Here is a 14,886-nt window from a genome sequence, read left to right on the forward strand (position 1 = left end):
GTAAGCAGCATGCTTTTTAAACTCTATAATTATTATCTCATTTGACCCTCACAACCCTGTGAGGTAGGTGCTATTATCTCCATTTTACAGGTGAGAAAACTGAGGCAAACAGGGTTAAGTGAGTTGCCCAGGGTCACACAGTAAATATTTAAGGTAGGATTTGACCTCAAGTCTTCCTAACTCTAGGCCTGGTGCTCTATCCACTGTGCCACCTAGCTGCTTCTAAATGGAAAGAAGGAAGGAAGGGAGGGAGGGAGGGAGGAAGGAAGGAAAGAAGGAAGGAAGGAAGGAAGGAAGGAAAGAAGGAAGGAAGGAAGGAAGGAAGGAAGGAAGGAAGGAAGGAAGGAAAGGAGGTAGGGAGGAAGGAAGGAAGGAAGGAAGGAAGGAAGGAAGGAAGGAAGGAAGGAAGGAAGGAAGGAAGGAAGGAAGGAAGGAAGGAAAGGATGGAGGGAGGAAGGAAGGCAGGAAGGAATGAAGGAAGGCAGGAAGAACAGAAGGAAGGAAGGAAGGAAAGAGGGAGAGAGGGAGGAGGAAGGGAAGAAAGGAAAGGAAAATGGAAAGAAAGAAAAAAATAAGGAAAAGGATGAGAAGTGAAAAGAAAAGAAAAGTGCTTACCCTTTTTGAGGGAAAGCATAGTCCCAGAGCTCATGAAAATCTCCCAACACAGACTAGGGACCTGAGGTGGACTGAAAAATCATCCCTTGACCCTCAGGTAAGAAAAACTCTCCCAGGTGAAAATTCTTCCATGGATTCTTCCAGCACATGGCCAATCCATACCCTTCTCCAACAGATCCTTGTCAACGCATACAGCAATTTGGATAGAGGTCCAGAAAAAAATCTCTCCAGGAATCCCTGCAAAATATAGGGCACCCATTTTTTCTTCCAATGGATCTCTGTAAAACCACAGGACATTCAAAATGGAGGTCCAAACTGACTCGACAAAAGAACAAGCAGACTATTTCAAAAAAGAAAAATCTAACAAATTCAGATGAGCCCCAAACATGCAGAGTTCTCAAAAAGGGATAAACCAGTTAGGATTGATTGGAACCAACCCCTCAGATTGCAGATGAGCCCCCAATATATAAGATGCATGAACCTGGACCTGGAGTTACTTGATGGGAAGATGCCCCTCACCTTCCACCATCACGAGGTCTTACAACAAAAAAGTTAAAAATTAACATATTGTGAGAAACAGGCAAGTTATTTAATTGACATTTTACTATAAATTGACATTTTACTAAAAAGAAGGTAGCATTATTAATCTGCCTCACAAAACACTCTTAGGAATAATTCACTAAAGTAACTTTAATTGCTTAATGATAAAGTGGCAAAAATGCAAACACATTTCTTAATGATTTTTCCTTGCCCTCAGTAAAAACTTCTTTTCAGTGTCTAGAAGGTAATTTATTGGATTAGCACTCATGACTTTCGCCAGATGGAGAGTTAAAAGTCTCCCCAGGTACTTCATGATTTTTTACTTGCCATACTTTATGTCTCCAACCAAAAGCTCTGGGGCTCTGTACCAAAGAGTTGTCACATAATCGGTGTACACTTCCCCGGGGGCTCCCAACATGCAAGCAAATCCAAAGTCACACAGCTTCACTACTCCAGACTCGGAGATCAGTATGTTCTCTGGCTTTATATCTCTGTGTATAATCTAAGTCAAAAAGCATAGCATGAGAAAAATCAGGGGTATTGTTTGGGCATCAAACCAATAAGTGTAATACACTGTCCTGAGCCCCATGGTGACATGGTGCCATACCAAATGACAGACATGATGGATTCAGAGAAACCTGAGAAGATTTGTATGAACTGATACAGAATAGTGAGCAGAACCAGCAGAACACTCTGCACAATAACCATGACGCCATAAAGTCAAAGGACTTGAAAGACTCAGAACTTCAGCCAATGCAGTGGTCAGTCGTGACCTGAGAAAACTGATGAAAATGCATGCTTCCTCCTCCCTCTTGGCAGAGAAGCAATCAACTAGAGGTTCAACATGAAATACGTTCTCATATACAGCCAATATGTTGATTTGTTTTGCTTAGTTATGTTTATTTGTTACATGAGAGGGCTTCTACTCAAGGGAGATAGAGGGGTTGGTGGGTGGTGACAGTGATATTAAAAAAAAGAAAAAAGAAAAGAAATATAAAAATGACAATGAAGCATTTTTTAAAAATATACAGAAGAGACCAAAGGAGGTTCAGAAGGGGACATATAAGGAGGGCAGTTTTACTCCTATCATATTAAATGTAATATATTTTTTTAAAAACACCTAATACAAGTTTATAATTTCATACACACACATATTCTTTGTGGTAATATTCATGTTTGTTTAGTTCATAATAAAAAATAAAATTTAAAAATTGCAAGAAATATAAGAATATGGTCTATAATCTCATTATCATCCAGTTTTAGGGAAATTGGCATAAACACTTAAAAACTTAATAAAAGGGTCAAATAACAATCCAATACAATAGAAGAAAAAAGGCAAAAGAATATGGATCTTTACCTGAGAAAGAACTGAGAGATGGAGTGAATGAAGATCACAATGTGGATGAGGCATAAGGAGATGTGAAATGAGATAAGGAAATTTCAGAGTTTATGAACAAAGAAGTAGAATATTTGTGGTCACACAGAATGTGGCGATCTCTGTGTGTTGCTGAGGTGGAGTGGAGATATAGGTCATGGGAAATGAGGAGACAGAGGATCTAGAGTTTTAGGGTGTTTAAGAAGAGATGTTGAAATCCCCTAGTATGAGGGCAGGAGATGAAGAAGAAAGATGGTGAGCCAAGTACTAAATTCATTGAGAAAGGAAAGAAAATGCCGGGAGGTGGGAGTGGGGTGCAGGGAAGGAAAGTCTATAGATATCTTGGGTTTAAGATATTCAAACAGAAATGTTGGGAAACATCTAGAAATATGGGACTGAATCTCAGAACAAGAATAAGTGGGAAAGATAGATTTGGGAGACATCTGAATGGAAAAGACAGTTAAATCCATGTGAGTAGATGAGCTCTCCAAGAGGAAAAAAAAATAGATTGGGATAAAAAAATAACATAAATACATACATGCATATGTGGCCCAATTCTGTGGTGACCCAGGTTAAATATTATGTTGAGAACAAGAAAAAATATAAGTATTTTTTATTCCTTTTTTTTAAGAGCAGCAATATCCTAAATGACAAATCTGTCCTTCCTAAGTCAATTAAAGTCAACAAGGATTTATTAAATGCTTACTATGTGCCAAGAATTGTGCTAAGCACATAAAAAAAGGGCAAAAACGGTCCCTGTCCACAAGGAGCTCACATTCTAAAGAGGGAGACAACATGAAAATAACTATATAAATACACAATGCGAAGGGTAAATGGGAAGGAGGGACAGCTAGCAAAAGAAACGTGCTGCTCGTTCATAAGTTACTTGGGAGCAGAACGTAAAGGCGGGAAGGGGCCAGATTATAAAAGGCTCTAAAAGCCAAATGAGAATTTATGTTTGATTTTGGAGGTGATATGGGGCCACTGGAGTTTGTGGCTGGAGGACAATCCCTTTGGCAACTCAACGGAGAGTGCACTGGAGGTGGGGAGATTTAGGGGAGGGAGACCCAACCAAAAGCTATTCCAACAGTCCAGACATGGGATGAGGGTCTGCACCAGGATGGCAGCTGTCATGGGAAAAAAGAGTGTGTAAATGAGACACGGTCTAAGTGATAGGACCTGGTCATCGATGATACAGGGGACTTGAGTGTCTTCACTGCTCTCTAGCCTGCAGGGCTTTGTCCACCACGCTCATAGAATGCTCTTCACCTAGGAGCTAACTCCACCTCCGGATGACTTCTCACACTGGAAGTATCCTCTGCTGCTGATTGGCTAGCTGTTCTCAGAACCTCCATTTTGGGGAGGAGGCCCAGGCCAACAGTGTTGGCCAACAACACCATACCTGGCACCTTTTTCTCTCCTCTCCTCCACTTTTCATCTCCCTTTTCTGTGGTGTCTTCCCCACTAGAAGGTAAGCTCCTTGAGGCCAGGGACTGTCTTTCTGCTCTTGTGGGTATTTCCAAGACTTCGCCAGTGTCTGGCACATAGTAAGTGCTTTAAAAATGCTAGCTGACTGAATGATTGAGAGTGAGGACTTGAAAAGAATACCTAGGGAAGATAATACTGAAGTTTCGGTGCCCTCTACAGCAATGGGAAAGTGCAGAAAAGGGAGAATTTGAGAAGAAAGCTGAGTGCCACACACTGAGTTTAAGATGTTTGTGAGGCATCCAATCCAAGGTGTCCAATGGGCAGCTGGAAAAAACAAGACTAGGTCAGAAGGTCTGAGGAGAACTTAAGGTAGGATCAATAGATCTGAGGATCATTTGAAAAGAGTTAAAATTGAATCCATGATATATTGTAAAAAGCATTCTGCCCAAGGCTACCAACTTTGGTTTAACTTGTAAAAGTAGGTTTAAAAAAAACACAGAGGAAAAGGCACAGGTACAAAAATATTCCTAGGAACACTTTTGGTGAAAGGAAAGCAGTGGGAGAAAGGCGGAATAAAGCAGACCTTGGAGTCAGAAGAGCTGGGTTCAAGTCCTGACTCTGACATACTAGGTAGGTAAGGCTGAGCGGTAAGTCACTTAACATTTCTGCCTCAGTCATCTCTCTGTATTGTAAAGCATGCCGTAAGCAGATCTGGTAGAGGAGTTTCTTCACCAAGAAGGAGTTCTCCCTGCCTAGGAAATAAAAAAATAAACACTTGGAAGAAAAGCGGGTATCCACCAGCTGGGGAATGCTGAACAAATGGTGATATGTGAACATAACTGAATGTTATTGTTGTAAGAAACAATAAACATGAAGAATTGAGAGAAAATTGTGAAGACAAAAGTATAGAGAAAAATATTTGTGCAAACACAACAGATAAAAAAATGTTTATTCTAAAATATAAATTTACAAATTTATATATTACATAAAATATAAATTTATAAAATATAAAATTATATGTATTTATAAAATATAAATTTACATAAAAGGTAAATGGCCAAAGGACGTTAAGAATTTTCAAAAGAGGAAATGTAGGTTGTTAATAATCACATGAAAAAACACTAAACCCATGCAACAATCAGAGAGATGCAACTTAAAACAACTCTGAGATACCACCAGATTAACAAATATAATGTAAAACAATGAAATTCAAGGCCGGCAGGCTTGGGGGCATGCAAAGACTCACATTCTTTGGGAAACTGTCAATACAGAATCTTTTCAGGGTTAACCTGTCAGCTCATAGTAGAACCTTCACACACAGCCTGTCTAACTCCATCTATTGTTGGCAAAATACACGGAGAGCGGCGTTTGTTTTTTTTTAAATGAGAGGAGTCATTTGTTCCGAAATGTTCACAGCAGCATTTTTTGTAACTTAAAACAAAACAAAATACCTGAAAGAAACCTAAATGTCCCGTAACAGAGGAATGGATAAATAAATGGTAGTGAGCTGTCATAACGACGTACTACAATGTACTGAAGATCCACAAGTTTGAGGAATATAGAGAAAAATTAAAAAGCTTTATGAAATAATGCAAAACAGAAAAAAAAAAAAGAAATCCAGAAGTATACACTGACTTTTGTTGTTGTTCAGTTATGTCTGGCTCTTCATGAGGGAGAGAGAAGGGGAGGGGGAGGGGAGTGAGAGGAGGAGGGTCTCAGGTTCCTCACTTGTAAAAAAAAATACTTTCACAATTTACTTTACAAAGTAATTGTGAGGAAAGCATGCCATTACATCTTAGAGGACTGTGTAAATGTGAGTTCCTGTCAACAAAAAGAGAGAGAGAAAGAGAGAGAGAGAGACAGAAAGAGAGAGAATCAAAGAATTGGCATACAACTAAAGAAACCAGAAAAGCAACAAATCAGAAAACTCCATCTACAAAAATAACAATAGATCTCCAAAAGTCTCATGATGAAAAACACTATCCACATCCAGAGAAAGAACTATGGAGTTTGAAAACAGATCGAAGCATACTATTTGCTCTTTTTTTTTTCGTTTGGTTTTGTTTCCTCTTTCTTGTAGTTCCTCCTATTGGTTCTAATTCTTCCTTACAACGTGACTAATGTGAAAATATGTTTAATAGGAATGTATATGTACAGCCTATATCAGATTGCGTGCTGTCTTGGGGAGGGAGGTGGGTGGGAAGAGAGTGGGAGAAAATTTAAAACTCAAAAGCTTATGGAAGTGAATGTTGAAAAGTAAAAATTAATTAATTAATTAAAAAAAGAATAATAATAGATAACATTGATATATCACTTTAAGGTCTGAACCCCACAGCAGTGTTGGAGGGCAGGTACAGCAGGCCTCAGTATTCCCACAGAAGTTGAATTGAATGGCAGGTCTTCCCACTTCTAAGTGTAGCATTCTAGCCGACACACCACACCGACTCATCTATATCCAATTACTCCTTTTATAAATCATCCAAAGACAGCACTCATCGCATCTGTCTCATAATCTGAGTTTATTTCTTTGTTAAAGCTCCACCCAGAATTGCCTTTTCTATTTCATGTTAAAATTCTGATCTTCCTATTAAACTCCCTTGGTTTGAAGGATTTCAGACTTGCTTATTTGGACTTCGGTGGCTGAATAAAACGGATTAAGCTAACAAGCCAAGCCATTTCATCAAAGCCTGGAAAGTTTAAAACAAACTCTCTTTTAAAAAATCATTTCTTTCCAATTGTCTACCACTAGTGAAATTCGAAACCAACCAATCCAACTGGCTCTCTCTCTTTTTTTTTTTTTGAGGTAATTGAGGTTAAGTGACTTTTCCAGAGTCACACAGCTAGTGAGTGTTATATGTCTGAGGCTAGATTTGAACTCAGGTCGTCCTGACTCCAGGGCCAGTGTTCTATCCACTGTGCCATTCAACTGCCCCAACTACTCAATTGGCTCTTTTTAAAAGCAAAGAAATTGGCCCAGGATTTAATTGACTTACTCAAGGTCACACAGGTAATAAACATCAGAGACAGGATTTGAACCCAGACTCTGACTCCAGAGCCAATGCTTTTCCCACTGTCCTGCGATGCTTCTGTCTCATGCTTATCCACAGTGTCACATAGAAAGCACCTTAGCTTCTTGACAATGTCAAAAAAAAAAAGGAATGAAAACGAATGGTCATATTTCTCTTTTAAAATCATCTCATTTTGTTGTTTTAAAATAAAAGTTTATCTGGAAACAAAATGTGGACTCACTAATTGGGGAAAGTCTGCACATATTGTGGCATACAGATGTAATGAAGTATTACTGTGCCATAAGAAAAAACATATATGAGGAATTCAGAAAAAGAAAGGGGAAAAGGGGGAAAGAAAGTAGAAGCCAGAGACCAGTCTCTGATGCAATGTGAACGGACACAACGCTAAAAGATGGCTGAATTCAGAGCAAATGCAATGGCCAATACGAGGTTCTGAGGGCAGCTGATGAAAGAGACATCCCTACTCTCAAAAAGCAAAGCACTATGAATGACAAATGGTGCACACTCTGGGGTTATTCTGGGGGTCTATTTCTGTCAGTTAGCTTTGCCTAACTATTTTTTCTATTTTAAAGGAAATAACTGGCATCAATAAAACTTTTTGAATCAAGGTTTAGATTTTATTACAGTTTGCTACAGTCTTTTGTGCAGGCAAATAACAGTCAAGAGTGGTTTTTTGGCACAATGCAAAAGTAGGGGCCCGCCATGCTACTAGAACAGATTTTAAATTTAAACACAAACACATACGCTCTATTTTGATCTAGTCAATGTTTAACCACATCTCACAGTCACATTAAACATTAGGAGGACTTTCTTTTATAATAGCAATGAAACACTGGAATGAGTTAAGGTAGGAAAAAAACTTTAGGAAAGGAGGTTCCATAATAATAGCATTAAGTCAACCTTGCCAAAAAATACTTACCTATGATTTGGGGAGAATAAGAGACTTATTCTCCTGGCAAACCATCTTAAGCTTCTAACTAATTTGCCATCATCATTAACACATTTTCCTTTGAAGTCCTATAATCAAGCCATTTTAATGTTTTATTTCCTTCCGACCTCCTGCGCCCCTCTCTCCCAAAAAGAAACGGAACTGACAGAGCCCTGGAGAGTTCATCATAAGATCACGTGGAAGAGGCACAGAGTCCACGCGAAAAGAATTCTAAGCTGATCCAATGTCCAAAAGAATTCAGTCTGAAAAAAAGCTTGGGAACTGGCTCACTTAGGGAAGAATATGTTTGATTTCTTTTAATCTAGAAATCTTGCTTCTTTGGATTTTGTAATTAAAATAAAATGAAATGGTTTTAAAAGCCCAACTCGTATATGACTTCTTCCAGTTTTACCCATAAGAACTATTACCCATGATAGATTATACAAATTATCAAGACAAAAATATCTTTCACAAATTCATTTTAAAAGATATTTTAAATTTTTTGACAATTTATTTTTGTTATTTGAACACAAAATGTAAACAAACACCAGAATCTCAAGAAAGTTCCTATAGTTTTCCTTTTCTGTAGACTAAAATGCGACACCAACAATTTTTATTCACCAAAAGTTCAGGCTATATTGTATTTGTAAATTTTCTCTATCCTTTTCCTCCAACGAAATCCTTAAACACCCCAAATTCCACAGCCTGCCCAAAGCCTGTTCTATCTTACTTCTCCTTCCACTTGGGTTTTGTAATTTTTAAAAAATGTTAATTTAGCAAATTACCTCATATTAATACACAGCATTGGGATAAACTACTTTTTTCTTCAAAACTGAAACTTAAATGACTTAATCTTACTGCTGCAACAACAGCTTTTTCTAGAAAGTAGTTAGGATTTTATCAATAAACATCTCTTGCCTCTATTTCTACATTAACAAATACAGGTTCACTGACCTTCAATAGCTTGATTTCTCGGGTGACAATTGTTTTAACTATTTTGTCACCTTCACTCTCCAGGAACTTCTTAATGGCCACTATCCTTCCATTGTCTTTATTCCTACATTTCATCACTGCTCCACAGCTGCCCTCACCAAGCAGGCTTAGGCTCTCATATTTCTCCATTTTAAAATAACAAAATCAAGAGGAATTTGTCTTGCTCTGAAAACCAGAATACAAGGTGAACAATACCCAGCACATTTGTTTTCATGAGTTTACCCACCAATGATCTGTGCCCAGCTTCTTGAGGCTCTTTCATGAATGCTGTCTCCTCCTACCCGAGTGGAATTTTACCCAAAGACTAGCCTGCAGAAGCATATCCTGTCCCCCCTAATCTCCCACTATCCATCTCCCATCTCTCTCTCTCTCTCTCTCTCTCTCTCTCTCTCTCTCTTTCTCTCTCTCTGTGTGTCTGTCTCTTTCTCTCTCTCTGTCTCTCTGTATCTCTCTCTGCCTCTCTCTCTCTGTCTCTCTATCTCTGTCTCTCCGTCTCTACCTCTCTGTCTCTGTCTCTCTATGTCTGTCTCTTTCTCTCTCTCTGCCTCTCTCTGCCTCTCTCTGCCTCTCTCTCTGCCTCTCTCTCTCTCTCTCTGTCTCTCTCTGCCTCTCTCTGCCTCTCTCTCTGTCTCTCTCTCCCCCTTCTTCCCTCCCTCCCTCTTTCTCACATATTTGGAAGGGGCCTCAGAGCATCTTTATTCTAATCCATACCTGAAGAGGAATTCCTTCTACAATATCCAATTGAGCAGACATCCAGCCTTGCCTGAGGACCTGCAGTGAAAACAAATTTCTAAGCAGCCCATCACACTTTTAGAGAGCTCTCCTCAGAAAGCTTTTCCTGATGTCAGGGTAGGGTTGAAATCACCCCATGTTGGCTCTGTGCCTAGACTCAGTGACAACACTTTTTGATTGAATCAAATAATCAGAACAGAGTGTTAGGTGGCTGGTAAACCTGTTCTGGTTGTGTGGAGACTGGGTCGTGCTCTAAGTAATTTATATCAAAGGGAGAGCTATCTCAGAATGGGGGCAGGGGGAGATTCTGAGCCTCTGGACTGGACAGGTCGGAGAAGATTGGCATGAAGCAAAGGGAGGACTGAGCAGTGTCGGAGAAGAGATACCCAGGATAGTCACTGGCTCTCCAGGATCGGGGAACGCAGATGAGAAAAGCACCTCGAAAAGGTCAGCCCTTTTCCCAACTTCTCCTCCTCATGCCTGACAGTTTAACCCAAATGTTTCTAGTAAACTGAGTTTTGCCTCAACCACCAGTTGGCCAGGGGTTTGCCAGAGATAGATATAAATATACACACTAAGCATAGAGTGTAACCTCCACCAAGGTGTTAGGATTGTGGCTGAACTCAGAACTTTTCATCTAAAGCCAAAAAAGGAACCAAGGGAGATTTAGGGGCCATTACACTGCCCCCATGCTAAAAATCCAACCTCTCTCAAACTTCCCAACTGCTTTTCACTGTGCCTTAGTAGCCAAATAGAATGTGTCTACTTCTTAAACCACCTAATAGTTCTTCTATTTGAAGACACATATGATGCCCTCCATAAGGCCTCTCTTCTGCAGGCCTTCAGCTGACCCTCCTTGAGCCAGATCTGCCTCCCCAACACCATCCAGTGCTTTGTCAATGTCCTTTCTGACAGGTGGTACCTGGAACATCCTTCAGATGAGGCCTGACCAATGCAGAGTGAAGGAGCTTGTTACTTCCCAAACTCTAGGCACTGAAAATGCCTTTTTGAATGCAGCAGTCTGAGATCAAGGGACTGGTTTTGACTCTCTCCCACTGCTGACTCTTACTGAGCTTGAAGCACACCCATAACCCTTCTACACAGACTGCTGTCCAGCCATACTCTGTGTGCTTGAGACTTCCGGCCCACCCCCAGAACTTATTTTTTTAAGGATAGGTGGTTTGTTGTTTTTTTTTTTAATTTTATCCACCCATACAATTTCTAATCTTGTTTTCCAGTTTCAGTTACATGCTTTGGACACCCACATGCATTTAACAATAACCTAGGAAAAGTAGATGTAATTTTCTCAGTAGAGAGGCCAGGTCTTCAGATGGGGTGGGGGAGAAGAAAAGTGTGGGAGGCTTAAGAAAAGAAAAGAAGGTTTAGAAATAGCTTCTGTGGGGAGTGGCATAGGGAATCAATCGGAAGGGATTATTCAAAGGACCACCTGGCCTAGATGAGATTGGATAACATGAATTTGTACTACACCCCATCAGAGAGGTAAGACTTCCAAAGACTTCCAAAAACTCAGTTCAGCAGCACATGAGTAGGAGCAGAAGAAGTGGGTGGTGGGCAAAAAGGACAAGCAGGCAAAGCATTTAAGATCACAGAGGACATTATAGGGTTAAAATGGCTAAGTATTTGCACTGAGACTGGGTCTGAGAAAGTACTGAAGCATAAAGGGGTGGGAGATCTCAATGAGGGTGAAGAATAAATAGGTTTAGAAGAGATGAGGCATAGGGAGAGGTGGAAGAATAGGAAGCTATGATGGCGCAGCTAGGTGGCGCAGTGGATAGAGCACCGACCCTGAATTCAGGAGGACCTGAGTTCAAATCCGATCTCGGACACATAATACTTACTAGCTGTGTGACCCTGGGCAAATCACACATTGCCTAACCAAATTAAAAAAAAAAAGCCTCTGCATGGCAAAAGGAGATTGGTAGCTTTAAAAAAAAAAAAATAGGAAGCTGTGGTCAGATAGAGGAGAGTCAGAGTTTCTAATTAGGGAAACAGGACATTTCTGTGTGATGGTGAAATCCAGAATGTGGCCTGGGGTTCAGTGAAGGAATAAGTTAGGCTACTTTAAACAGGCTAAAGAATTGGGAGTTTGAAAGAGTATCTATGTGAATATACAAGTCCTCAAGTACAAGAGAAGGAGTTGAGGACTGGAGGAAGATGGTAAGCCAACGGCTGAACTCGTTGAGAAAGCAATGAGAATAACCTGGGTCCATGCACTACAGCCACCATTATTGGGGCTGGGTGGCAATTTTTGATAGCATTTGCTTTAAAGGAGAAAAGGTGGCTTAGTGATGGAAGGAAAAGAAGAATCCAGAAGGGACAGTGACAAGTAAGGAGTCTCCTGACTCACCCACCAGGACTGTTAGGGAGAGAGGGGAAGGTGGTGGTGAGACAAAGTTTAGCCACATTTTTAATGAAAGCTGGATGAAAGATGGAGGGAGTGTGAAAGGTGAAAGAGGTCTAGAATGAAGGGGAGTGTGTTGACTGAGATACAGAGGATATTAAAAGGAGTTGCTGTCCTTCATTCTCGAAGAGGACCAATGACTTCAGGAGGGTGATGTCTTCACTTGCAAGTGAATTGGATTTAAAGGGAGTGGCACGAGATTAGGTTGAACAGGTGGGCTGGCACCAAGACTAGGGAGGTTATCAGGGTCAGGAGTTTTCATTTTATTCAGCAGGCAATGAGGAGCAGAGAAGCAGCATGATCCCAGCAATAGAAAGGTTACTCACATAGCAGTATGGAATATGATCAGGAGAGAGAATGGGCTGCCAACAGAGTTCCTAAGGAAGGCCGTAACAAGAATGATGACACTGGGAAGGAAGAGGATTCCAGATATGAGAGATCTTGGAGGAAGAAACCACAGGGAATTGCCAACTAAATGCATCGGAGCATGAAAGGGAAGAGGCAAAGCTGACTGACTCCAAGTCTGTGAGCCTAGGATAATGGTGTGCCTGTCCTCACAGCAGCAGAAACTAAGCCGTCATAAAAAGAACAGATCTAGAGGGGAAGATGGCTTCATTTTGATGCGCCATATTAAATCCAGGAGAAAATACCCAGGCAGCTGGAAATATGGAACTGGGACTCTGGGGAAAGGTAAGGACTGAGGGTGAGAAACAGATTGGGGATCCGCCTGCATAGAGGTGATAACTGAAGCAATGGGACTGGATGAGATGATTAATCTTAATTATTATCTTAATTAAGTACTGCAGATTTATAGACCTTTATAGCTCACACAAGGGTTTCCTCCCAGCAACTTGGTGAAATAAATAATACCAATATTATCCTCCTTTTATAGATGAGGAAACTGAGACCCCCCCAAAAGAGGTTAAATGATTTGCTCAAAGAAATAAATGTTGGAGCCAGGGCTTCTGTGTTCAAGAGCAGTGCCTCTCTCCACTATACTATGTTACCTCTTCAGTAATGGAAATAATAACTGGTTAATGGAAATCTTGATGGATTCATCCCTATTCTACTAAGAATTAATAAAAATACAATCACAGAACTCAGAGAGACTTGGAAAGAAAGACTTGAATGAACTGATAGAGTGCAAAGTAATTAGAGTAACCAAAACAATTTATGCAATAATAATAATAATAATGTAAAGGAAAATATTAATAAAGGACTTCAGAACTTGATCAATACACTATCTAATCATGACTTCAGAGGACTGATGGTGAAGCGTACTTCCTACCTCTCAGCAAGAGGACTCTAGGTGTAGAATGATGCTATAGACGTGCACAGAGCGTGAGTTAGGTGTGCATACCTGAACTACTCTCTATGCACACCTATGAATGAAGCACACTCTTGAAAGAAGCTGATATGGCCAATGCATTGATTTGTTTTGTTTGTCTATACTTATTTATTACAAGGAAGAGTTCTATGGGGGGGAAGGGTAGAAATTTTAAGAGATAGTAGTAAATCAATAAAATATTTAAAATGAAAAAACCATAACCATAGGATCATCACTCTTTTTAAATCTTTCAGTTTGATTCATATATATGGTTCATATTTGATTCATATGTATAGAAGATTATTACACTGGACCCAGTCTTTGGTTTATAAAGATGATTGCTATGTTCTATTAAGACTATTACACACACACTGCGACTTCAAAGCTGAATATACTTTTAGCAACCTGCTTTTGAAATTCCCAAAAGAAAAAGATAAAGCTATTATTATTTATTAATAGAGGTAAAAGTAGTAGAAATGTTTACAATAGAGTTTATTTAGGAGGAGAAGCCATTTTTAGAGATACGAAACCCTTAGGTCACCTAGTTAACATTCCTATGATTAGACCTATTTCCTAAAGTACAATTCACATATTTTCCAGTGTTCTACCTAGTTAAAATATTTCTTTATGTTGTACTTAGGTCACTGAGTTTTCAAGACATAAATCAATAGGAAGGGCAAGCACAGATTTAAATAACTGTAAATGATCTATGAAATCTGCTTTGCTAATGGTATTATGGTATTCTTTCAGCCATCCTCCTCTTCCCTTTTCTACCACAACCTAGACTATCCCTGGGACCCTGGACTCTGATAAATAGATTTGCCCCTTACTTTGCCCAGAACAAGCCCTCCACATCACTTCCTGGCCATTCCCAAACCATACTGACCATGCTCTGGTCAGAACATGGACTCTGCCCCGCCTGGGGCCTGGGCTTTCATAAGTGAGTTGTTGCCATCTATTGTCCAGAAATCAGCCTCCATCCACTTTCCAGCTGCCATGTCACTGCATGTGTTCCACTTGCTTTTCTAGCTCCTCTTTACATACTGTCTTTCTTCATTAGAATGTAAGCGCCTTGAAGTCAGGACTGTTTTCCTTGCCAGTGCTCAGCACAGCAACTGGCACATTCGTTGTTGTTCAGTTGTGTCCAACTCTATGTGACCCCATTTGGGGGTTTTCTCCACCAAGGACCTGGAGTGGTTTACCATTTCCTTCTCCAGTGGAAACAAGAGGTTAAGTGACTTGCCCAAGGTCACACAGTGTCTAAGACTGGCTTTGAACTCAAGCGTTTCTAACTCCAGGTCCAGCACTCTATCCACCAAGCTGCTTAGTTACCTGGCACATACCAACCGCTTAGTAAATGCTTTTTCATTCATTCATTTCATGACAATATGTCATTATCTAAGGTACAGAAAAAGGCAAGTTATTGGCAGGGGGAGGTAAAGTATGAAAATTGCCATGGTGTCAAATTAAAACTACATTTAAAATCTCATCCTAGAA

At 40.0% G+C, this 14,886-nt stretch overlaps 1 protein-coding gene across 1 annotated transcript in view; it reads right to left on the reverse strand.

The window, feature by feature from the left end:
- The window catches only part of CDKL2 (cyclin dependent kinase like 2), a 42,232-nt gene extending 33,195 nt beyond the window's left edge, over positions 1–9,037 (reverse strand). The window contains 2 exon segments of the mRNA XM_027854501.1: positions 1,479–1,657; positions 8,870–9,037. Of these exon segments, the coding sequence (XP_027710302.1) occupies positions 1,479–1,657; positions 8,870–9,037 (347 nt within the window).
- Positions 9,038–14,886: the final 5,849 nt, after the last annotated feature.

This window comes from Vombatus ursinus, unplaced genomic scaffold, assembly GCF_900497805.2.
Source record: "Vombatus ursinus unplaced genomic scaffold, bare-nosed wombat genome assembly UNPS02010461.1, whole genome shotgun sequence".
Taxonomy (NCBI): domain Eukaryota; kingdom Metazoa; phylum Chordata; class Mammalia; order Diprotodontia; family Vombatidae; genus Vombatus; species Vombatus ursinus.